General features: G+C 39.3%; 1 protein-coding gene across 1 annotated transcript in view; it reads left to right on the forward strand.

The window, feature by feature from the left end:
- The window catches only part of Cdon (cell adhesion associated, oncogene regulated), an 83,584-nt gene that overhangs the window by 29,705 nt on the left and 30,648 nt on the right, over positions 1–23,231 (forward strand). The window contains exons 2-9 of the mRNA XM_042674955.1: positions 6,858–6,993; positions 8,335–8,607; positions 10,323–10,469; positions 11,527–11,670; positions 12,206–12,493; positions 12,992–13,261; positions 18,312–18,665; positions 22,792–23,087. Of these exons, the coding sequence (XP_042530889.1) occupies positions 6,918–6,993; positions 8,335–8,607; positions 10,323–10,469; positions 11,527–11,670; positions 12,206–12,493; positions 12,992–13,261; positions 18,312–18,665; positions 22,792–23,087 (1,848 nt within the window). The 5' untranslated portion in view covers positions 6,858–6,917. The remainder of the gene's footprint in view (positions 1–6,857; positions 6,994–8,334; positions 8,608–10,322; positions 10,470–11,526; positions 11,671–12,205; positions 12,494–12,991; positions 13,262–18,311; positions 18,666–22,791; positions 23,088–23,231) is intronic.

The raw sequence follows: 23,231 nt of genomic DNA on the forward strand, positions 1-23,231 counted from the left end.
TTTCTCCTGTATGTCTCAACTTCTCTTACCTGACCATAAGCCCTGGAAGGTGGGGGCGCTGAGTTTTATCTGTTTCTACTTGTTCCCAAAAACAACAATAAAAAAAGTTTGTTCACTAGAGGGTGAACTCCTCTGCGTTGAACTTTTAAATGTTTGACTTTTTCCTTGCACTTAGACTTTTTTCTTTTGGTTCATGGCCTTTAGTTCAGGTCTTTAGTTCAGGAATTACACCTTCCTTATCTTTGTACCTCTCACAGCATCACCCAAAATACATATCCTATTTATTGAATGAATTGATCGACAGAATACTGCCCTTAGAAAGTTAGGTGCTTTAAGAAGTTTATTTGAAAATTATTTCAGGGTCTTAAATAAATTATTTCTTTTAATATTCCACATGAAGAAAATTTTGACAAGAGATTTAACATTACATGAGATGAATATGAAGCTAGTTAAATGGGTTAAGGAAAAAAAGTATTTTGTGGGTCAGGCATGATGACACATTTCTGTAATTCCGGAACTTGGAAAGTGGAGGAAGGAGATCAAGAGATCTAGTCTGGGCTACATAGAGAGCTCCTGTCTCCTTCCAAAAAATGGATTGCACTTCTCTAATTAAAACCACATAGAATTAATCTTGATTGTGCTTAAGAATTTTGAAACAGACACATTTTAGTTCTTTTTAGTTACTGTAAGAAACTTTTTTTTTTTTTACTAATTGATAAATAGCATGTGTTGAAATAGGTTGAAAATAGTGATCAATCTTTTTTTTAAAGGGAAATCACTACATTTCAAGTAGAATAAGCTTCTTTTAAAAAGAAAACTAACTTAAGAATTTCCTATTTTGAAAAACTATACTGATCCTAAAGCCAAGTTTTGGTCCACAGACTTAATCACAGTTATTCCCCAAGCTTGGAAAAAAAAAAACCTATGAGAAAGTATGATACAGGAGTCTGGAGAGCAGAATAATTCCAAAAGACAGCCTTGATTGTCTTTAGGAAAGCAAAGGCAATTCTTCAAAAACAAAGTAATCAAATCTAAAGACTCAGGAAGAACTTTTCCCTAAGGATTATCCTGGCAGTGTGTTGAAAAGGGGTTATAAAAGCAATAAGTTCACAACCTGAACAATAAGTTAAGTAAACGTTAAGGAAGTATTTCCTTTCTTATTCTAAGATGAGGTATACCTTCAGGCTTCCTTGGCCTGCAGAAATTCTCCTAAGCCCCGGATGGCATATAAAGCACCATCTGTTTCGTGCAACAAATTACTTTCTATGTAGATAGGAGGCAAAGGCTTAGAGCTCTATAACTGAGGAAATACCAGCTCTTTTCTGTAACCTCAGGATTTAAGGAGGAGCAACACTGCCAGACCCAAATTGGGGAGCCTTCCAAAGATTTCTACTGCCTGGAGAGAAGAGTTGTCCTGGTTTGTGAGTTGAATGGGGTACTGCACTAAGCAGCTCTGGTTTTTTGTTTTTGTTTTTTGTTATTGTTAAGTTGGGGGTTGTTTTCTTTTGGGCACTCTACCATCTTTCTTTCTTTCTTTTTTTCCTGGAGAATACATTACCTGGGGCTTTCTTGGGAACAAAGTGAAGCATCTTCATAGACATTTAGGTCAGCCACTCAAAATGACAGAGAGGATGGAATTGCATTTGTGTTGACCAGGCTATATCTGAGGATATGAAGGAGGATGCAGAGTTATGTCCTCCTGGTTGGATCAATTCCTTCTGATACCAGCAAGTGAGATAAATCTAAACAGTTTCATGTGTTTTACATGAGGAAAGGAACACAGCTGAAATTAATACCTCTTAGAAGTTAGGGGAATAGGGCTGGGAAGGTGGCTCAGTGGCAGAGCGCTTGCCTTGCATGCCTGAGGCCCTGGGTTGGATTCCTTAGCACCACATAAGCAAGAAGAAAAAAGCCAGATGTGGCGCTGTGGCTCAAGTGGTAGAGTGCTAGCCCTGAGCTGAAGAGCTGAGGGACAGTGCCCAGGCCCAGAGTTCAGGCCCCACGACTGGACCCCAAAAAAAAGTTACTTAGAAGTTAGGGGAATAGAGGTATATGTGTATGTATAGATATGTCTGTACACACCTGCTTTGCATATGTGTATGTAAACTGCATGTACAAGAGAAGTAGTAATGAAGGGAGAATACACGCTTGAAATGAGTGAGAATTTATTGTCTGGATGCCAGTGCATTTTCCCATGCAGTGTCAGCAGATTTTTGTATACAAATTTATTTTTTGAAAAGTTCATGTTATAAATTAAAACCACACAGCATAACAACAACTCCTTATCCTATGAGTTTTGGTAAAAAGCAGAGTTTTATGTTCATGGTGTTTGTGGTTTTTTTTGTTTTTGTTTTTTGTCATTGGAAGGCAGAGATTGACAAGGTTTGATAAATGTAGGAACATTGCCTATTCCTTTCTTCCCTCCCTTCCTTTCTTCTTTCCTGCCTTTTTGCAGCTTTTTTTTGTATGTTTAGGATATTGTTGAGAAAAATCTCTAATACCTTTAGACAGTGACAGTTGTATCAGGCCTTGTCAAGCATTTGAGTTAATTAAGCATGTGAATCAATTCTGTCATATTTTGTGTCAACACTTTGCTCACACAGTGTAAAGATCTATGCCATGTACTGATCAAGAGACTTACCCTCATGTACTGATAGTGATTGTTGATGGCTGGGTTGTGGACGGTGGCCTTGACAATTTGTATTAAGAGTCTTAAAGATACTTTGTTGGGTTCTGGTGGCCCACACGCATAATCCTAGCTACTCAAGAGGCTGAGATCTGAGAATCACAGGAAGACAAATCTGAAAGACATCATTTAACCAACAAAAAGTCAGAAACATAGATAAGATATAAATGGTAGAGTGTCAGCCTTGAGGGAGAAAGCCAAGCCTTACATAAGCCCTGGGTTCAAGCCCCAATACCAGCCCTCTAAAGAAAGATGTATGGATAGTAGTATTCATGGCAGCATTATTTGTAATAGAAAAAAAGAACAAACAACTATATCTATCTGTCTGTTTGTCTGTCTATCTACCTGTCTGTCTATAAAGACATGTTAAAAAGTAGCTTAACTACCTGAAAGGGAATGGTTAGGTAGACTAAAATACATCCATTTAATATGTAGCTGTTACAAATAATGTCCATGGAGGATTTTAAAAAGGAAAAATTATCACTAGATTGTACGATATAAAAAGACTGAAAAGTCACCTGTACTAGGAGTTATGTAAACATAGACATATGTGAAATAGATTAGAAGGAGGTGCATCAAAATAGTGATCTGTTGCTTGCAGGTGGTGGGATTGTTCTGTTCACTTCCACTTTATGCATTAGTGTATTTTCCCACATGTTCCACAATAAATACGTGAAAATTTTAAATAATCAATGAATAGTTGCTTTCTGTTAAGTTTCCTATTTATACAAGTAACATAATCATTGTCAAACAGTTGGGAAAAATAGTTTGCTTAATATAATAATCACCATTATGTTACAGGGGATGTTTTTGAAAAAGTTCTGAATAAGATAAACACAACAGTCTAAAAAAATGGCTATGTGATTCCAATCAGAATTCTGTTCCATCTGATATAAGTCAAGATTCTGTTTTTAATTTTTATGATGAAGTATTCAGATGCTTTGCATGCTAGAGCAGAGGTCAGATGAATTCTGGCAAGCGATGTGCTGGAGTGACTTGTGGTGGAGTGGGCTGGTGTGCTCTTACTAAGGACATTTTCCAGATCAGAAGAGCGGGTTCAAGCTCATTAGTGAAGCATATGATGTGATATGGACAGATAAACTGAACTCTGCAGAATGTGACACACAAATCAGAGGAGGTGAGAGGAGGAGGCTAACAAGTATGTGAGGCAGTGAGGGGTGTGGTTTCCTCAAGGTAAATTTCTGCAGGTGACCAAGATGACATACATGACCACGTACATGTCTTAAGGATGACAGGAGCCTTGTGTAGTTATGATAAACTTGGCCAAACTATGCATTTGCCTGAGCAATGAAGTAGAATGTATGTGTGTGTGTGTGTATGTGTGTGTGTGCGCATGTGAGCATGCTGAGGTATATGTGGTTTTTTTTCTGATAACTTACTATTAAAGCAATAATATTAACATCAAAGTTTTTGATGTTTGAAAGATGTAATACTTTTGAAAATGACATGATATTGAATTATTTTGGAGTAGCTCTACTCTGGTTTGTACATACCTTACTTTCTGTGTGGTCAGTGACAATCATTGTTCTGTGGGTGGCTGTAAATAATAGAATATAACTCTGTGTTCTTTTTGTCATAATTTTTTTAAGAAACTGAGCAAGTGTACCATGGAAAAATATAAGCCAACTCAACAAGTACTCAGTAAAATGTCTCAAATGTTTATAGGTATTTTCTAGTTTCTCAGATCAATGGAGATTGTTTAAGAGTAAGCCAAAAGCGGGCTGGGAATGTGGCTCAGTGGTAGAGTGCTTGCCTAGCATGCATGAAGCCCTGGGTTCGATTCCTCAGTACGACATAAACAGAAAAAAAGCATGAAGTGGCGCTGTGGCTCAAGTGTTAGAGCACTAGCCTTGAGCCAAAGAAGCTCAGAGGGAATGCCCAGGCCCTGAGTTCAAACCCCATGACAGGCAAAAAAAAAAAAAAAGTAACCCAAAAGGCAGATTTGATAATAAAGAGCATTCCTGTGTGCTAGCTTTTAGGTAGCAGTAATGAACTGTGCATCTTTAAAAGACAGCTGTAAAACAGACCATGTGCAGGGTTAAAGATTACTCTGAAAATGGTTTCACTGTTTTTTTAACAAACAAATAACTGGAGAAAGATTTGGCACAGAGAAGATATAATCCACTTTGTCCTTGTTGTCTCCAGAAAGTGTCTCCTGTTAACAAGTTATGTGAATGTTTACTTGGCCTTGACTGCTTACTAGTGGTTCTTACCCTTGAACCAAGTGAGAATTCAAATAAACTAGAAGAGTTTTCACTCAGCTGGACCCTTCTGCTGATGAGTGGGTCATGACACTATGGCCTTTCTCCTCTCCACTTTTTCAAGTAGATGAGCAAGGAAAAATGGAAAGTCCATAGGCTGAGTATCAATGACCTATATAAACTTGAACTTGCAACTCCGAAACATTGGAATACCTGGAATAGAAAGAAAATGGTTTGACTTACTAAATACTGTGTTGCAAGGGTGCCTTGCTTTGAATTACTACACAGTCTAAACTTTCTTTGCACAAATTACTATGCATGTAGAATTCTCCCTTTCAAAATGTCATTTATGTGGTATGCTCATCAGATTTGGTTATATTTCATAGTGATACGTTCCATAGCCATCCTGGCTGAGCAATGGTAGACTATGCAGATAAAATAACCAAACTTATTTAGCACGATGCTTGATGTATGGAGGTACTTAATGTACTTTGGTTGGCTTTTAAAATTATATATATGAATAAGTAAATGCAGGAATAAAAAGGATAGCTACAATATGCTAAGTTTGGATGAGTTGGATGGCATACAACTTTTCAAAGTGCAATTGGGAATTACCTGTGTTAAGGTATTGCTTTCATTTTAAGAAACTTTTATGGGGTGTGGGCTGGGAAGGTGGCTTAGTGGTAGAGCGCTTGCCTTGCATGCACGAGGCCCTGGGTTCGATTCTTCAGCACCACATAAGCAAAAAGAAAAAAACCGGAAGTGGGGCTATGGCTCAAGTGGTAGAGCGCTAGCCTTGAGCTGAAGAGCTGAGGGACAGCGCCCAGGCCCAGAGTTCAGGCCCCACGAACAGACCCCCCCCAAAAAAAAAAGAAGAAGAAAATTTTATGGGGTGCTTCCTCTCTTCTCATCATAAGAACTTACAGTATTGAATGGGATGTCATCAAGAGCACAGATAAGAAAAAAATTAGCCATATTTGAAGATACATGGATGTAATTTTACTAATTCTATTTATTTATCTTGTTTAGTGTCCATCTCTCCCACTAGAATATAAGGCATATACTTTTGTCTGTGCTGCTTTTATTATTTATTTATTATTCTATGCAATAAAAATAACAAATATTCAGGAAATACTTGCTGTATGACTAAATTATTTTGCTACACATCTGCTGATCTGACCCCGCTTTCCTGTCTGCCTTTATCTCTTTCCACTCTCTTCCTGCCTCAACTCCTTCTCACCATTGTGGGCCAAGTTTAATCGCAACACAGGTCTGCACCTAATATTCTTTCTTTTTTTAAATATTTTTTTATTGTGAAAATACTGTACAGAGGGGTTACAGTTACATGAGCAAGGTGATGAGTACATTTCTTATCAGGTATTGTTGCCTCCTCCTTTGTTTTTCCCCTACCATCCTGTTCCTCCCACTTCCTCAACTACATTCCTCCCCCCTTCCCCCCATGAGCCTGAGTTTCCCAACTGAATAAAAGGTTCTTGTGAAGTTTGGTGTATGAGAAACACTGCACTGGGTTCTGGTACTTTGTAAATGCTAGGTGTGATTTTGTTGGTCTTGTTGCTCTTTAGGGGATATAGAGAAGGAAGTTTTGTTGAGTTTAGATGCTGATGAGGTATGTAACTAGAAATGCACTACAGGCCTTTGAGTGTTTTCTTTTGGAATGATTCTCTCTCTGAAGTAAAAGGTATTCTAGTACTTAGGAGCAGGAGGAAAGCTAACTCTGACTTAGTGGCTATCGATCCATGTGCAAACTGGGAAAGCATAGATCATCACATGCCTATGATTTGACATACTGTATACAGAGCCATCAAAATAGAGGACAGCCATCTTGCTTACAACTCTGTAGTTGTTCAGAGTAAAGATTTCAATAACTTATATGATTTAGATTTTCTTTCTCTCTTTTTTTTTTCTTCTCTTTCTACAATGTATTCTAGTGAGCCAAGGCCTGGGTTTCCTCTGGACGTCTGCCCCACCTGCTTCTGGAATTGGGCGCTATGCATCCTGACCTTGGACCCTTACCAATACTGCTATATGTTACTCTTGCAATTCTGTGTTCTTCTGTCTGTTCAGGTAAGAGGAGAACCCGAATGGTGGGGGTATTGAATGAAGCCTCTCCTCATGTTTACCCTATATAAGACAAATTTTGACTTCAATATTTTGCTAACAATAGCAGTTTCTGTGGTGTTTGTAAGATTTGCTACATGATTTTTTAAATTAATTAACTTAAGGATCTTTTCTTAGTGCTTTGAGCCTTAGCAGGCCTTTCCATCCCTATGTAATGTGTATGGATAGTTTAGTAAAATTTATTGTTCATGAAATTATTTTATGGTAAAATAATGAAGTGAAAAAGTCTTATACTTTACTTACATCAGTGATGAACCAAATCCTACTGGTAAACGAAGAGAGAAGTCCTATTATTATTACTATTTGGGGGGGGGGGGTTCCAGTCGTGGGGCCTGAACTCTGGGCCTGGGCGCTGTCCCTCAGCTCTTCAGCTCAAGACTAGCACTTTACCACTTGAGCCACAGCGCCACTTCCGGCTTTTTTCTTTTTGCTTATGTGGTGCTGAGGAATTGAACCCAGAGCCTCAGTCTTATTATTTTTAAAGTCAGCTTTACCTTTTTCAGGGTTTTAGCTTGTGTGTGTGTGTGTGTGTGTGTGTGTGTGTGTGTGTGTGTTGGAGCTTGAACCCAGGGCCTTGTGCTCTCACTAGGCTTTTTTACAAAAGGCTGGTGAGTTATTACTTGAGACACAGCCACTTCCGGATTTTTTGCTGGTTAATTGGAGATAAGAGTCTCTTGGATTTGTCTTCCTGGGCTGGCTTCAAACCTTGATCCTCAGATCATAGGCTCCTCAATATGATTATAGGTGTGAGCCACTAGTACCCAGCTTAACTTTCATTTTTGCAATAAGCTACTTCATCAAAAAAGCAGTTTGCTATTCCTCATTACTAAATTGGTATTATTTCTGATATTATTTCTTGTCTAATCTAACTATTGATAAGTCCTAGACTAACATTTTCTTCAAAAAGATCAGCTTATAAGAACTTTGCATGAGGGCTGGGAAGTTGGCTTAGTGATAGGGTGCTCGCATGCATGAGGCCCTGGGTTTGATTCCTCAGCACCACATACACAGAAAAAAGCTGGGAGTGGCACTGAGGCTCAAGTGGTAGGGTGCCAGCTTTGGGTTGAAGAGCTGAAGAACAGCGCCCAGGCCCAGAGTTCAGCGCCCACGATCGCCAAAAAAAAAAAAAAGAATTTTATATTAATTTTTGTAAATATCAAGAACTACCACATCTACCTCTATGAGCTTGCCTTTGTTATCAAGATTCAGATGAGACATATTTAGTGTACTTTTCTTTCTCTCTCTTCTTCCCTCCCCTTCTGGTCTCGGATTATTATTTCTTTATAGACCTGGCACCTTATTTCCTTTCTGAGCCACTCTCTGCTGTCCAGAAGCTTGGCAGACCTGTCGTACTACACTGTTCTGCTAAACCCGTGACTGCTCACATCTCATGGCTACATAATGGGAGAAGAGTGGATAGAAACGTGGAATACATTAATATCCATCGGGGGACTTTGACCATTCTTTCTCTTAGCCCCTCCCTCTCGGGCTACTACCAGTGTATCGCCAACACTAGCGCCGGGGCAATTGTGAGCAGCCCTGCAACTGTGTCCACTGCAGGTGAGTTTAGTTTGGTCCTTGTCTGTGGGATTTTTTTTTTTTTGAATGACTGTGTTTGAATGACTATGTCCTTGCATGTTTGAATGGTGGGGAAAATGTAGTGTGAGAAAATAGGGTGTGAGATGTGAAGAGAAATTTAAGAGTTCTATTCTATCCTTTCCTCTTTGAAACCTCTGTATTCTAGCCCAATGTCTTCATCTATCACAAAACTATAAGAATATTTTTTAAGTGATACAAGACAAGCTGTAAACCTTCTGTGCCTCACCTTTATAATAATACAAATTTTCAAAAATAGTTAGTTGGGAAAAGTGAGGAAGAGGGTAGGGAAGAATCAGAAGGTGGCAGAAGGGGTGAATTTTTCAAATAACACTCTGTGTGTGTGTGTGTGTGTGTGTGTGTGTGTGTGTGTGTGTGTAACAATGAAAGCTCTCCTATTAGGAATGTATATTAACTCCAAAATAAAGGGAAAAAAATCCCAAACAACAAGTTACACAAAATAGTTTCTTAATTTTCTAATGTGAATTATGGGCAACTTCTTTGTGAGTCTTTAAAATTCTCCATATCAATAATAACAAAAATGGCTGCTGTCTTTTTTTGGACACTTGATTATTTCATGCAGTCATTTATCTTTCTTTCACATATAATTGTTTTATTTGCCTTGATTACTGAGTGATTTTAATGTATGTAATTGAAACCATGCTAAAGAAACAGGAAAGAAAATATAACTGACTGTAAAGAGAGGAATGCGGAGTATTAAACTTACAGAAAATCTGGAATGTGTGGCTTTTCTTAGGAAGTCTGAGCCATCTGCCTTTCAAATGGTGACGGTTTCCAGTAATGGAAAACGTCTTTGTAGGGGCACCCCTATTTACAGAACAAATCTGGATTCCCCAGGAGTAGTGAGTTTGTCATAACTGAGAAGAGTAAATGTTTTTGTAGAGCTGTGACCCATGCACAGCTCCAAGACACACACTGGAGGGCTGCATTCCTAGTGGCAGGCTGCTGAATTTCTAGGACATTGGAGATGAGAAAGAGCCCTTCCAGCCATGCTCTATCTGCAGTGACTTTAAAGGGAAAGGAATCAAGACTGAGTTAGTAGATGCAGATAACTCAGATGATATTCTGCTTTGTTTTCTTATGCCCTAGGTTCATTTCCATAAGTTATTTTATTGTCTTACGGGTATTTAAAGGAGGAAAAGTGCATTTTGTTGAAGGCTTGCATGGAAGAGGATTTATCTTGACAGAATGGGAATAATTATGCTTTATGGTTCTCCTGAGTGTTTTAGGAGCAGCTTTTTTTTTTCAGTAGTCCCTTGAAAGCTGTGACTCCTAAAAATAGGGTGCCATAACTTCACTGTTATTTCTCAGGCATGCACCTCTGCCCCAACTGCTGTCTCAATAAAAAGATCTCGTTGAGGGGGTGCAATAATTCACAGCTGTTATATCAGCACTTGTAATGGTGGGGGGGAGTGAGACCGTGGGGTCATGAGGTCAAGACCAGCCTGGACTACAAAGAGAGGCTTTGTGTCAATAACCAAAAACCAAAGGAAACAAACAAACAACAAAAGTATGCTCCCTACAGGACTGGGGTTAATTAACTCCCCTAAAGGGCTATGCTGCAGATGTTTCTAAACTTTAAATTGCCTTTGGGAAAGAGAATTCAGTTTTGCATTCATTCATTCTCATGCATTTACCTATTTACTTATTTGTTTCAGTTCTTGGTGATTTTGATTCATCAGCAAAGCCTGCTATTAGAGCAGAAGAAAGAAGCACAGGTTTCATTGGCTGCCAGGTGCCAGAGAGTAACCCCAAAGCCGAGGTACGCTATAAGATCCGGGGAAAATGGCTGAAACATTCCACAGGTAAGTATTTTTGTGAAAAGCCAATAGCTCACCAGCAAAACCTGCTAATAGGCTCTATGCATACTACGGGACTCGCATACAGAGCTACATAAAATATAGTTTCTGTACTCTCACAAGTCAAGGGAGGAAACTAAAGCATGTGGTTATTTAGATGCTTACACTCCCAATACCCCAAGGACCTGCTCTCTCAATCATTTAGGCCCACATTCACCATCTCCCTTCCTCGGAGAAGACTGGTTACAGGGCACCGTAGAAATAATACATCTTGTCACTTCTGTCTTTTTATTTAGCCTGGTTTCTCTTCATAGATATATCACACCTGATATATGTACTTTACCTTTTTTTAGCCAGATGCCAGTGGTGCTTGCCTGTAATCCTAGCTGCTCAGGGGGCTGAGATATTAGGATCACAGTTCAAAGCCAGCCTGAGCAGGAAAGTCCATAAGACTCATGTCTCGAATTAACCAAAAATTAACTGCTATCTCCAAGAAACCCAAACTGGCAGAGTGGCCAGCCTTAAGCAAAAAAGCTAAGGGACAGTAACCAGGCCATGAGCTCACTGGAGCTCACATGCATACACACATACTTTATCTTTGCCACCCATAAGACCCTACTGGAATAAATGTTGACTATAAGCTTTTGTCTTCTTTCTGCATTGCTGTGTATATCCAAACCATGATTGGCAGTGTGTATTTATTGTGGAAAAAAACCCATGAATGAATAAACGATGAACAAATGCCAGATGACCAGTTCTATAGGTAGAATTTTGTCCAAGTGATAACTGAGGTTTAGACATTTTTCTTGTGCTTTCACACTCATTGTCTGCTAAAATGTTTTAGATGGCTTTGATTTTGTTCCAGTCGTGATGCTTATACTGTTAATTTTTCTTCTCTGCCCTGACTTTCCTTTCCCTCCAATTAGTGAAGTTTCCTTGATTGCTTATTTGCTGCTAGTCTTATGCACAAATCAGAAGTATAACCATGAGCTTATGCTAGTTTTAGTTGTGTTATGGTCATCAGAAAAGGAGAGGCTTGACTGTCTGCCTGTACCTTCCCCAGGAAATTACATCATCCTTCCATCAGGAAATCTTCAGATTTTGAATGTCTCCTCAGAGGACCAGGGACCCTACAAGTGTGCTGCTTATAACCCTGTCACTCATGAATTAAAAGTTGAACCCATTGGCCAAAAGCTCCTTGTGAGTCGTAAGTATTTGGGAGAGCAGTGGTGATTAGCAGAGGAAAGTCCTCCAGTGTATTAATCATAAGAGCGTGGGACAGGGAGTTCACTTTTCTTTTCCAGATCCCATTGTTTTGTCATCAGAAAACCTTACAAAAAAGTAAATGCATCTAATCTAATGTAATAACACATAATTATAATATGTAATTACAATATAATGTTCTGTGTTATGGAATATTAATCAAATTGGTGGTTGGATGTGAATTAGATATTACTAAAAAGCAAGACTGTCTTTAGATCATGGCTGTTTAATTTGAAGGTACTAGTAGTCAGAGCACAATTATGGGGTGCTTTCTAATCTTATGGGAAGCTCTACAGATCCAAAGAACTAATTCAGAAGGAACCCAAAGGATCCACAAAATCTTTAAATTTTGAGCCTTAGCACAAGTGGTTTGGCTACCAAATAGAACTTCGTTATTTGAGAATGCTTATGGATCTGGAAAGGAAGAGACTGCAAGTGAATCCTCACTAATAATATCTGATGTTTCTTTCCTTTTCCAGACCCTTCCTCAGACGGTTTCCAGATTCTTCACCCCGCCTTTCCGCAGACATTAGCTGTTCTTTCTCATAGCCCTGTAACCCTGGAGTGTGTGGTGAGCGGGGTCCCGGCTTCGCAAGTGTCCTGGCTGAAGGATGGGGAGAATGTTATGCTGGGAAGTAACTGGAGAAGGTTACATTCTCATCTTGCCACAGCTAGCATCGACCCAGCAGACTCTGGGAACTATTCCTGTGTGGTAGGCAACAAGTCTGGAGACAGAAAACATGTCACTTACATGGTTAATGTTCTCGGTAAGACGTTCCTTATTCAATATAAATATTTAAAAATCTGGCCATTTTCAGGTTCTAACTGATATTTAAAGGGTATTTGTGAATTAAAAATGAAACAAGGAGCAGGACTACACCAGTAGTCAGAATAAAGTTCCATTTTCTAATGTGACTTTATTATAAAACTAATCACTTGAAGTAAATATTAAGAGAAGCAGAGAATTGGAAACTGTGTATATGTAGTTGTATTCATGTGTACAGGGACAGCTAAGTAATAAATAAATGAATTAATCTAAAAAAAGGTCTTTGTAACTTTTAATAGCATGGTTTATTCTATTAGTGAAAATTAAAATATATTTCTAATATTTTTCTTGGATGCGTCAGCAGATAGAAGATTATACATAAAGAATCCAACTTGGCTTCAGCTACTTATTTATTGCTAGAGAAATTTCATATGCTTTGTGTGTAATTTTAAGAGAGTGTCTTTAGGGATCGAGTTTAATGTGTGTGTTTTATTTTCAGAAAATGCTTCCATTTCTAAAGGACTACAGGACCAGAAGGTGTCTATGGGTGCCACGGTGCATTTCACCTGTGATGTTCATGGGAACCCAGCCCCCAACCGCACCTGGTTTCACAACGCACAGCCTGTTCACCCTTCCCCCCGGCACCTGAGTTCAGGAAATGGATTGACAATCACTAGAGTCAGCATGGAAGATTCTGGACTCTATCAGTGTGTAGCAGACAATGGCATTGGATTTATGCAATCTACTGGAAGACTTCAGATAGAAAAAGGTAGGCTTTGAGTCATGGAACCATAGGAAATTCTACTCTACATATAGGTTTTTGTAGTAGTTTCAAATGAAGTCATTTTTGCTAAACTAATCCTATCACCATACCAGAACTGGGTTCATGTCTCAAGTTCCTTTCCTTTCTAGTGGCAGATAGGCCTTTCCGTTAGGAAACCATCTTGCTTAATTGAGCTTGTGACAAGATTAGTTTTTAGACTGGAGTTGGATTTCAGCCAGAGCACTTACCCAGCATATGTGAGGCCTTGGGTTCTAGAACCTACCGCCCCTCTCCCCCCAGTGAAAAGTTAACATAGAACCATTTTAGAAAAATGGATTTCAACAGATACCACATAGTTTTTAAAAGCACATATTTTACTCCTATTCCACAGCCAGTCTGGTGTCTTTTTTAGAACTTTTTTGTTGTTGTTGTTTGTTTGTTTGTTTGTTTTGGGGGGGGTCCGGTCATGGGGCCTGAACTCTGGGCCTGGGCACTGTCCCTCAGCTCTTCAGCTCAAGGCTAGTGCTCTACCACTTGAGCGATAGCGCCACTTCCGGCTTTTTTCTTTTTTCTTATGTTGTGCTGAGGAATCAAACCCAGGGCCTCAGACATGCAAGGCAAGCGCTCTACCACTGAGCCACCTTCCCAGCCCCTGTTGTTAGTTTTTGTCCAAGGCCAGGTCTTGAATTTGGTATCTGATGCTTTTGCTCACTGGCTGATGGTCTACCACCAAATGAATTGGTTTTATGAGTTTCTTGAATATTTGTGTATATGCACATTTGAGCAGTCACTCATCACATGTGTGTGCATATATTCATTTTTATAATAATGCCTTATTTTTTACATAAATGGTGGTAGAATCCATCCCTTAAGATCTTCACCTGGCATGTACTTTGGATATCTTCCCCTATGGCACATGAAAGAATGTTTTCTTTCTTTTTTTTTTGTCAGTCATGGGGCCTGAACTCTGGGCCTGGGCGCTGTCCCTCAGCTCTTCAGCTCAAGGCTAGCTCTCTACTGCTTGAGCCATAGCACCACTTTTATCTTTTTCTGCTTATGTAGTACCGAGCAATCGAACCCAGGGCCTCATGTATGCAAGGCAAGCACTCTACCACTGAGCTACCTTCCCAGCCCCTGTTTTTTTTCTTTTATGACAATAGTTTACAAGTGTAAATCACTAGTGTCAGTCAGTGACAAAACACCTGAGATAGTCAATTTAGAAAAGTGGGAAGCCTTATTTTGGCTTATAGTTTCAGAGGTCACATGGCCCCATGCTTTGAACCACGTGACAGCACTTGGTGGGAGCATGTGGTAGAGGAGGTTTGTTCACCTCATGGTGGCTTGGAGGCAGAGAGAGACAGGAAGGGATCAGGGTTCCAGTGTCACCCCCAAGGACATGTCCCATCAGGATTCAACTTCCTCTATTAGGCCCTACCTCCCTTAAAAGGTCTCATCCCCCACCCAGTGGCATAACAAGCCTTCCACACATGGGCCAGATCCAAACTATAATATGGGCAAATTCTGAGAAAAAAAAAAACTTGGTAAGGCTGACTTAAAATAAATAAAAAGCCTGACTGTTCATATCACTATGAAAGAAATTGAATTCGGAGTAAAAAAAAACCTTCCCACAAAGAAAACACCAGGCCACATGGTTTTCTGGAGATTATGGAAGTTGAAAGTAATAGAGTGTTCCAAATATTACCCAGCGCCTCCAGAGAAAAGAAGATGGAATGTCTCCAGTCAGTATCATCTTGATGCCCAAATCACAAAAGGATAGTACAAGAAAGGAAAATCAGAGGCCTATCTTCTTTATGGACATAGGTTAAAAAAATCCACTAGTGAAATATGAATGAGCCTGAAATGTATAGAAAGATACATCTTTATCAGAAATTCCAGAAATTGTCAGAAAAGTTAATACATCATTCACCATATTAATTGAATGAAGGAGAAAAAAACCATGCTTATCTTACTAGAGATAGTAAAACTTGGAACATAATTGAGTATGCAAGTTAGACTCTCAGGAAACTTCTATTTCATAAAGGCCATTTAATACGAACTTATATGGAAGATAACTTTCAGTGGAGAAATGTGCAATTCACACCCCTTAAAACTTCTAGCCATCATTGACCTGAAGATCATCACCAGCATAAAAATATAAAGAGAAATAAGAAATAACCCAAATCATTATTAATTTACAGCTGATAGGATTGCCATCCTAGAATATCCAAAGTTGGGCTGGCCATTATTATTATTATTATATATCTTATTATCAGATATAATAATGTTTATCAAAGGGTGAGATAAAGATCAAGAAGCATCAGTTGCCTTCTTATATACCAACAATAAACAGAAAATATCACTAAACTATCACTTTTTATATTAGCAAGATTAACGCAGAACCAGTTACATGGGAAGATATTCCAGTTTATAGTGAGGAAAATTTGATTTTATACAGTGATGTAATCTTTTCAAAAAATGTCTTTAAACTCAAGCTATTCTAATCAAAATCTCAGCAGAATATTTTGATAATCCCCCCAAAAAAACTGATTCTAAAATTTATGTAGATAAATCAGATACTAGTCATAAATAAGACACATAAATAAGGAAAAGAACATGAGAGATTTGAATTAAGCAGTTGAAAAAAGAAAGTAGTAATTTCAGATGTGTTCTATTGGTATAGGAACAAATAGACTCTTGGAGCAAGATAGAGATTGCCGAAGATATATTTACATGCAAGAACTTGACTGAGCTGCTATGGGAGATCGCCAGGGGGAGGATGTCAGTTCAAGTTTTGATGTGGGATAATTGGTTATCAAAATGAGGGAAAAGAAATTAAATCACTGGGTAAACAAAGATAAGTTCCAGTGGTTTAGAGATTTTAAATAGATCAACACAAAAACAAAAAAAAAATCAAGAAAATATTGGCGAATATGAGCTGTAGGTGGTAGGTAACACTTAAGTTTTTTTCCTGGAAATACTAGGGTTGGAACTCAGGGCTTTAAGCTTGCCAGCTTAGTTGAGCCACACTTCTAGCCCTGTTTTTCATTTGTTATTTTAAGGGTAGGGTCTTGCTTCCCACCAGGGTGTGTGTCTGGACTCAGATCTGCCCACTTTAGGCTTCCTTTCAATGCTGGTATAACAGGCACATACCATTGCATCCAGCTTCCATCTGTACAGATGGAGTCTTTTCTGCCTGGAATCACAATCCTACCAGCCTTACCCTCCCACATTAGTTTGGGATGACTGGTGTGAACTACTGTGTTGGGCAATGCTCGTGCAATCTTTTTTGCCTAGGTTGGCCTTGAAGCTGAGCTCATCTCAGCTTTCCAAGTAACTAGAATGACTGGCATGGGCCACCTGCACTCAGCTAAGTAAAACTTTTTAACCAAACAAAGGCTAATTGAAACTATGACTATGTTGAAATGAAAACATCCTCCTTAAAAAAAAAAAGCTTCTAAAAATGAAAAGAGGAACAATAAATTAGGAGAATATACTGGTAACAGGCATAGCTAAACAGAATAGTGTCTGGTAGGTACAAAAAACTGTGAAGTGTCTTACAAAAGCAAAAAAAGTTAAATTATTCCCATAGAAAAATTGACATTTCACTAAGAAGAGAAAATATGAACAGCACTTAAACATGTGAGAAGATAATCTACTTGATTTGTACTCAGGGAAATTCATGTTGTGACTAGTGAGACAGTATTTTACACGCATTCACTTAGCAAAAATTCAGAAGTCTGATAAGATCATATGTGGGTTGGCTTCATCCTACATGGGAAGTTCGTCTAGAGAAAGAGACATGCTGGAGGAAATGCCTTTTGTGTTGATCAATATACCACTGTGTGCTCACTTGAAAATATCTCCAAAGAATATTAGCACCACAAGACTTGATGCCATTTTAATTTAGAAGCAAATCATGATTCATACAATGATTCATCAACTTTTCTTTAAAACAATTTTTCTCCAAACGTTATAATCAGATTCCTTCAGAACTGACCATACTGAAGGAATATTATCTAGTTGTATACCTTTTATACCTTTTTTTTTTATGCCAAGGTCTGAGATCATGGCTTCCTCGCTTTGTATTTATAGCAATCAAAGTTGTATGGCTCGAGTGGTAGAATGATTACTTAGGATACAAAAGGCCCTGAGTTTAAATCCCAGTAGTGCCAGTAAATAATATGAGAAAACGTTTATAGTAGTCAAATATGTATCATACATTTATTGGAAAATTCTAGATTTTCTTTTCTTTTGGTGGGACTGGGGTTTGAACTCAGCCTCATACTTGTTAGCAAGTACTCTACTGCTGAGCCACATCTGCAGCCTAGATTTTTTTTTAAATGTACATTCTTTCTGAAGAATGGGAAATCTTCTGAAGGCCATGCCTAGTAGTTCACCATTACAATTTTTTTTTTTTTCGGTAACTGGGGTTTGAACTCATTTTGCTCACCAGTAAGACCCTCTACCACTGAGCCAAGCCTACAACCCTTTTTTGCATTTGTTTTTTTTTTTAATTTTTATATTGTTATTATAGAAGTGACGTACTGAGGGTTACAGTTATGTAAGTCTGGTAGTGAGTACTTGTCTTTTTGCACAATGTGCCCCCTTCCCTTTCTCTCTCCCAGTTGCATTGGTTACTTTTGAGATAGGGTCTTACTTCCTAGTCAGGTGTGCCCAGGGACCTTGAGCCACCTATTCTCGACTTCCTGTATTATCTGGGATGACAGGTATATACACCATACCTGCCATCTTTCTCCTTAAGATGAAGTCTCATGGACTTTTCTTCCCAAGCTGGCCTGGAACTGTGATCTTCCTGTTCTTAGCCTTCCAAGTAACTGGGATTACAAGCATGAGCCACCAAAGTGCAGATTTGAAATTTTCTATTTTTCATTGATGAATTTACTTGGTGAAGACCACCAAGGGAGCTAATAGGAAGGGAGATATCTTTGTTCTAATAATTACTACCACATTTCTATACTAGTATGAAATTGCTTTGCAATGTAGATACCACAATGTTCCTAACTGTTGGTGTATGGATTCTTTTTTTTTTTAATAGACAGTGGATTCAAGCCAGTTATAATCACAGGGCCAGCAAGTGCAAAGGTGGTAGATGGAGACCTTGTTACTTTGTCCTGCAATGCCACTGGAGTGCCAGTTCCAGTCATACGTTGGTATGGCAGTCGGGGATTGATAACCAGCCATCCGTCTCAAGTCCTTAGGTCTAAAACTCGAAAGTCCCACTTACTAAGACCTGGAGGTCTTGACCTGGAGCCTGTCTACTTCATCATGTCCCGAGCTGGCTCAAGTTCCCTCTCTATTCAGGCGGTTACTCAGGAGCATGCTGGGAAATACATCTGTGAAGCCACAAATAAGCATGGCACCACACAGTCAGAAGCGTTTCTCACCATTGGTGAGTTGCACCAGTATTTTTTTTTCCCTCAATGGAATAATGACCTTTAATACTCAGGGGAAAAGATGATTTGAAATAGTTATTTGCTTTTATTTTGTTATTATTTTGTGCAGTCCTGGGGCTTGAACTCAGGTCCTGAGCTCTAACCTTTATCTTTTTGGCCCAAGGCTAATGTTCTATTACTTGAGCTACACATCCATTTCTTACTTTTTCTGATTAATGGGAGATAAGAGTCTCACAGACTTTCCTGCCTTGGCTGGCTTCCTTCTGTGATCCTCAGAACTAAGTAAGTAGGATTACAAGCATGAGCCACCAGTGCTTGTCTGAAATAGTTATTTTAATCTGTGCAGCAATCTCTAATTAAATGTATCTTTCCCTGTGACTAGGTAATATAGAACTGCACTTTGGGGTATTTTGCCATACTTAAGTCATGGATCTTGGTCTCTATTGCTGACAGGTTTATTAAGGTTGTGTCTGTCCAATAGAAAGCTCTGATTTGGGAACTAGCTCAAAATATAACCCAACTGTTGTTGGGGTAAATGCTTTTATTTCTCAAAGCTATTAAAGTATTATTTATTAGAACTTATATTACCTAATTTGGTTTTTGTTTTGTTTTGGTTTTTTTGGTTGGTCGTGGAGCTTAAAGTGGGCCTGGGTGCAGTCCCTTAGCTCTTCAGCTCAAGGTGAGCGCCCTACCACTTGAGCCACAGCGCCACTTCCAGTTTTCTAGTGGTTTATTGGAGATAAGAGTCTCAAGGACTTTCCTGCCCAGGCTGGCTTTGAACCGCATCCTCAGATCTCAGCCTCCTGAGTAGCTAAGATTACAGGCATGAGCCTCCCGTGCCCAGCTTCTTAATTGGTTTAGATTAGAAAATCTTCAGGTCTTTAAGATTCTCTTCTGTTTCTGGATTTTGTCTTGATAAATACCACTTTTATGCCCAGTAACCCTATCAGCTACATTCTACCTACATGTTCCTGTGTTAACTTCTACATGCTCTATGGCAAGCGCTAAGATCCAGATGAATTTGCTAAAGCACAAAGAAGTATATAGCAACACATTGTCCTGTACTCAGGAGTTCTTTGTCTTATTAAATTCTAGCCTAGTGATGGTTACTTATTTATTGTGAAAGAGAGAGTGAGCAAGGTCCCAGAGAAAGGCAACTTCTTCCTTCTCTGTTTTCCTTTCCAGAATCCTTGAGTTTTTGAGGTCCCAGATATACAAATATTTGTGGAATGAGTTATTGTCTGTTCAGAAGCACAATGGGAGTTGATCTGGGTTTCTTAAGTAGTGTGAGAGACCAATATGAACTGTCACAGTTTCACCAATTCAAAAACCTAGGATTCTGTCCATTTCAGTGTTGTTTTGTAGATAAGTTGGAATGAAACATAGGAAGCTACTTTTGAAAGTTCAACTTAACAGTGCTTCGACTTCTCCATTTGTGACATGAAACAATGGTGGGAAAGTGATACTCATACCATGTCATGAATTTTGATCTTTCCCTGTGCTAATGAGAAGAGCTGTGATTCTCCCTTGCGATACTGGGCAGGGGCTGTGACCCCCAGCTCCCAGACAGCCATTGTACCAGAAGGGGCAGTGTACTGTGTGGCTACGTGACAATGCTCAGTAGTTTAGGATTAGTAGATGCATTCTCAACAACATTTTCAATTTATGATGCGTTTTTTGGGATGTCACATCACCATAAATTGAAGAGTACATGTGCTGGTAAAACCTTTAGAATGGTATCTGGTTATCTTGTGAGGACTCAGATTGGAAGAGTAGCAATTAATTGACTCTCTTTTTTTTTTTTTTTTTTTTAAAAGTTGTCATTGAAAGGTTGCATTGCACCTAGAATAATAGAAATGGAGTGCATTTATTGTGATTGTTGTTTTCAAGCTGGTACTAGGGCTTCAATCCAGGGCCTTGAACTCTTGCTTGGCTTTTTCACTCATGGCTGGCACTCTACCTCTTGAGCCTCACCTCCACTTCCAGCTTTTTGCTGGTTAATTTAAGAGTCTCATGGACTTTCCTGTTTGAGCTGCCTGCAAACTACCATCCTTTGATCCCAGCCTTTGGAGTAGTTAGGATTACAGCTGTGAGCCACTGGTGCCCAGCTGAGATGAAGTTTTAATGCTCTTGCAGTAGACAGTCTATTGAATGAAAATTTTCTTACACCTCCGTGTAACCTGAGGCATGTGGCATGGAACCTTCTGTGGCCAGGTATCACTATGAATGACACAAAGTACCTTCCCCTCTTCCTCAGGCCCCAGACTGGGACTCCCCAGTGGTGAGCGTCCACGCTCTGCATTAGCAGGCATCAGATCAGCCCGAACATTCGCTCCATGTCTGACTCACTGGGTAAACACGCCCGTTCCAGGAGCAATATTTTCAAGTTGTCTCAGTGAACTTAATTCCTTCTCTTCCGCATTATTTTTCTCACTAGCTTCATGTTTTCTTTGATAGAGGATGCTTCTGAGACTTTCTCTCTTTCAAACTAACAGAAAACTGACCTCTGTGCATCTGGTTTTTGTTGGGCAGTAGTTCTCCCAAAAATCACACCCACCTTTTACCAGGAATCTGACCTCATTGTTTCTTCCTTTTACTTCTTCCTCAGAGGGGTGGATAATAGGAGACCTTTGCATTGCCAGAACTAATAGTGGTAGAGAGACTGAGCTGTCAGTCCTTGGGTTTTATTAATGCTGGCACAGTATTTGTTTTCACAATTGTTCTCCTTCTTTTATTCATGGCAGAGCTATTAACATTCTTCTCACAGCTGTTGTCACTGAATGTTCTGGAACCCTAATTTCCTCATCTGTGAAGTGGGAAGACATATTACTCTCTACCTAAGAGTGTTGTTTTGGGAATTAAATGAGATTATGCTTATTAAACAACTTGCACCATGCTTGACACAAAATATTTGCTCAGTAATTTTTTTGGATATATGAACCTGTTTTCAATGCAAATAAGTTATTGTTACCTTGCTCTGCATACGCAGTATGCTGTCTGAGGTAAGTTAGAGCTCGTGGAGCAAGCTGCTTGACTTCCATCTATACCCCAGCAGTTTCTTCACCATCTTTCAATTCTGGCAGGGGGTAGGGGAGGGACTTGGGAATAGGCCCTGTCATCTTTGGTATGTAAGCCACACCATTTTCTCAGCTACTCTTGTTAGCTTTGATTCCCATGCACCCCCACCCCTACCCCACTTTCCTTGAAGGTAGATCATTGTGTAGATGTCTTTGGAGGTAGGGTAACTAGAACTGAATGCTGACTACTCAAAAGATTAGTGACTTAAACCATAACCTCTTTATCTTTTCCTGTGATCCTGAAGGTTTACTAGATACAACTTCCTTCTTCTGGCCTTGCTTGAGGTCAGTAATTCCACAGGTTGCTTAGCACTAAGAATAGCACAATAGCTTCAGTCCCTTGTGGCACCGTTGTGGCAACTGAACTCTCTTTCTTGATAATCTGTACCCATGACCAGCTGGGTCATGTCTATGGGGTGGTCAGATTCCCAGAGCACAAATAGAAGTGCAAGAATTAGGTCTTCTTAAGGCCTAAGTCTAGATTCTGGATTTTCTAAGAGTGTGAATTCTTAGGAGGTATCTTTGGAGACTGACTACCCAATTGGTAGTCATTGAATGGTAATTCTTGACTATGTTCCTACTACCTCTGTCAAGTGGTTCACCATGGCATGTAGTACCCATTGTGTTTTACTTACTAGCTGGAAGTTCAGGTTGCTGTTCCTCAACTTAAGATCTCCTGAACAATGAACCCCCTTTTTACAATTAATATGTGGTAATTAAAAAAATTGACTTAAAAAACCTCACTCTCCTGACATGGTTCTTGCTCTAGAAAGCACAGAAAAAATAAAAACCTTTAAGCTACTCAATTACTGCATGCTCTAACTGGTTTTCTAAGTCCTTTTCCTGTCTCCCTGAGGAGCACCGTGTGAGAAAGGTTTGGATGCTGCTGTGAGTGATGCACTTCAGTGTTAGCTATTTAAACTTCCAGGGCTCATGTTGTGCTTATAAAACCAGCATGGACACTCCTATCTAAACCATCTGGGTAGAAGATATGAAATAGAGTTTCTTCAATTTCTCTCCCTCTTTCTTTCCTCTGTCTCTCCAGTTCCTTTTGAAACAAATACAAAAGCAGCAACAGTTGAACCTTCTGAAGCTTCCCAAAATGATGAAAGAGACCAAAGAGATGGCTCTGATTCTGCCTTCCTGAGCTCATTTCCAGGGAACATCCATTCCAGTGCAGTGGGATCATCAGAGAAAAATGCTACTGGCGTTTCTGTTCCTGATGCTCCCATCATACTGAGCCCCCCACAGACCCACACACCAGACACATACAATTTGGTGTGGAGGGCAGGGAAGGATGGCGGACTCCCCATCAATGCCTATTTTGTAAAGTATCGAAAGGTAATGCCTCCTCTTTTACTCATTATTGGGTTCTTGTTCCTTCTGTTTGTCCATTGTGTCTCTTATTTGCAATGATATGTCACATTTTAAAACTTTTCTAGAATTAACTGAATTCTAGTTTGGGGAGGGTGGGGGAGTGTTAAT

Source organism: Dipodomys spectabilis, unplaced genomic scaffold (assembly GCF_019054845.1).
Source record: "Dipodomys spectabilis isolate Male_0828 unplaced genomic scaffold, ASM1905484v1 ptg000023l, whole genome shotgun sequence".
Lineage (NCBI taxonomy): Eukaryota > Metazoa > Chordata > Mammalia > Rodentia > Heteromyidae > Dipodomys > Dipodomys spectabilis.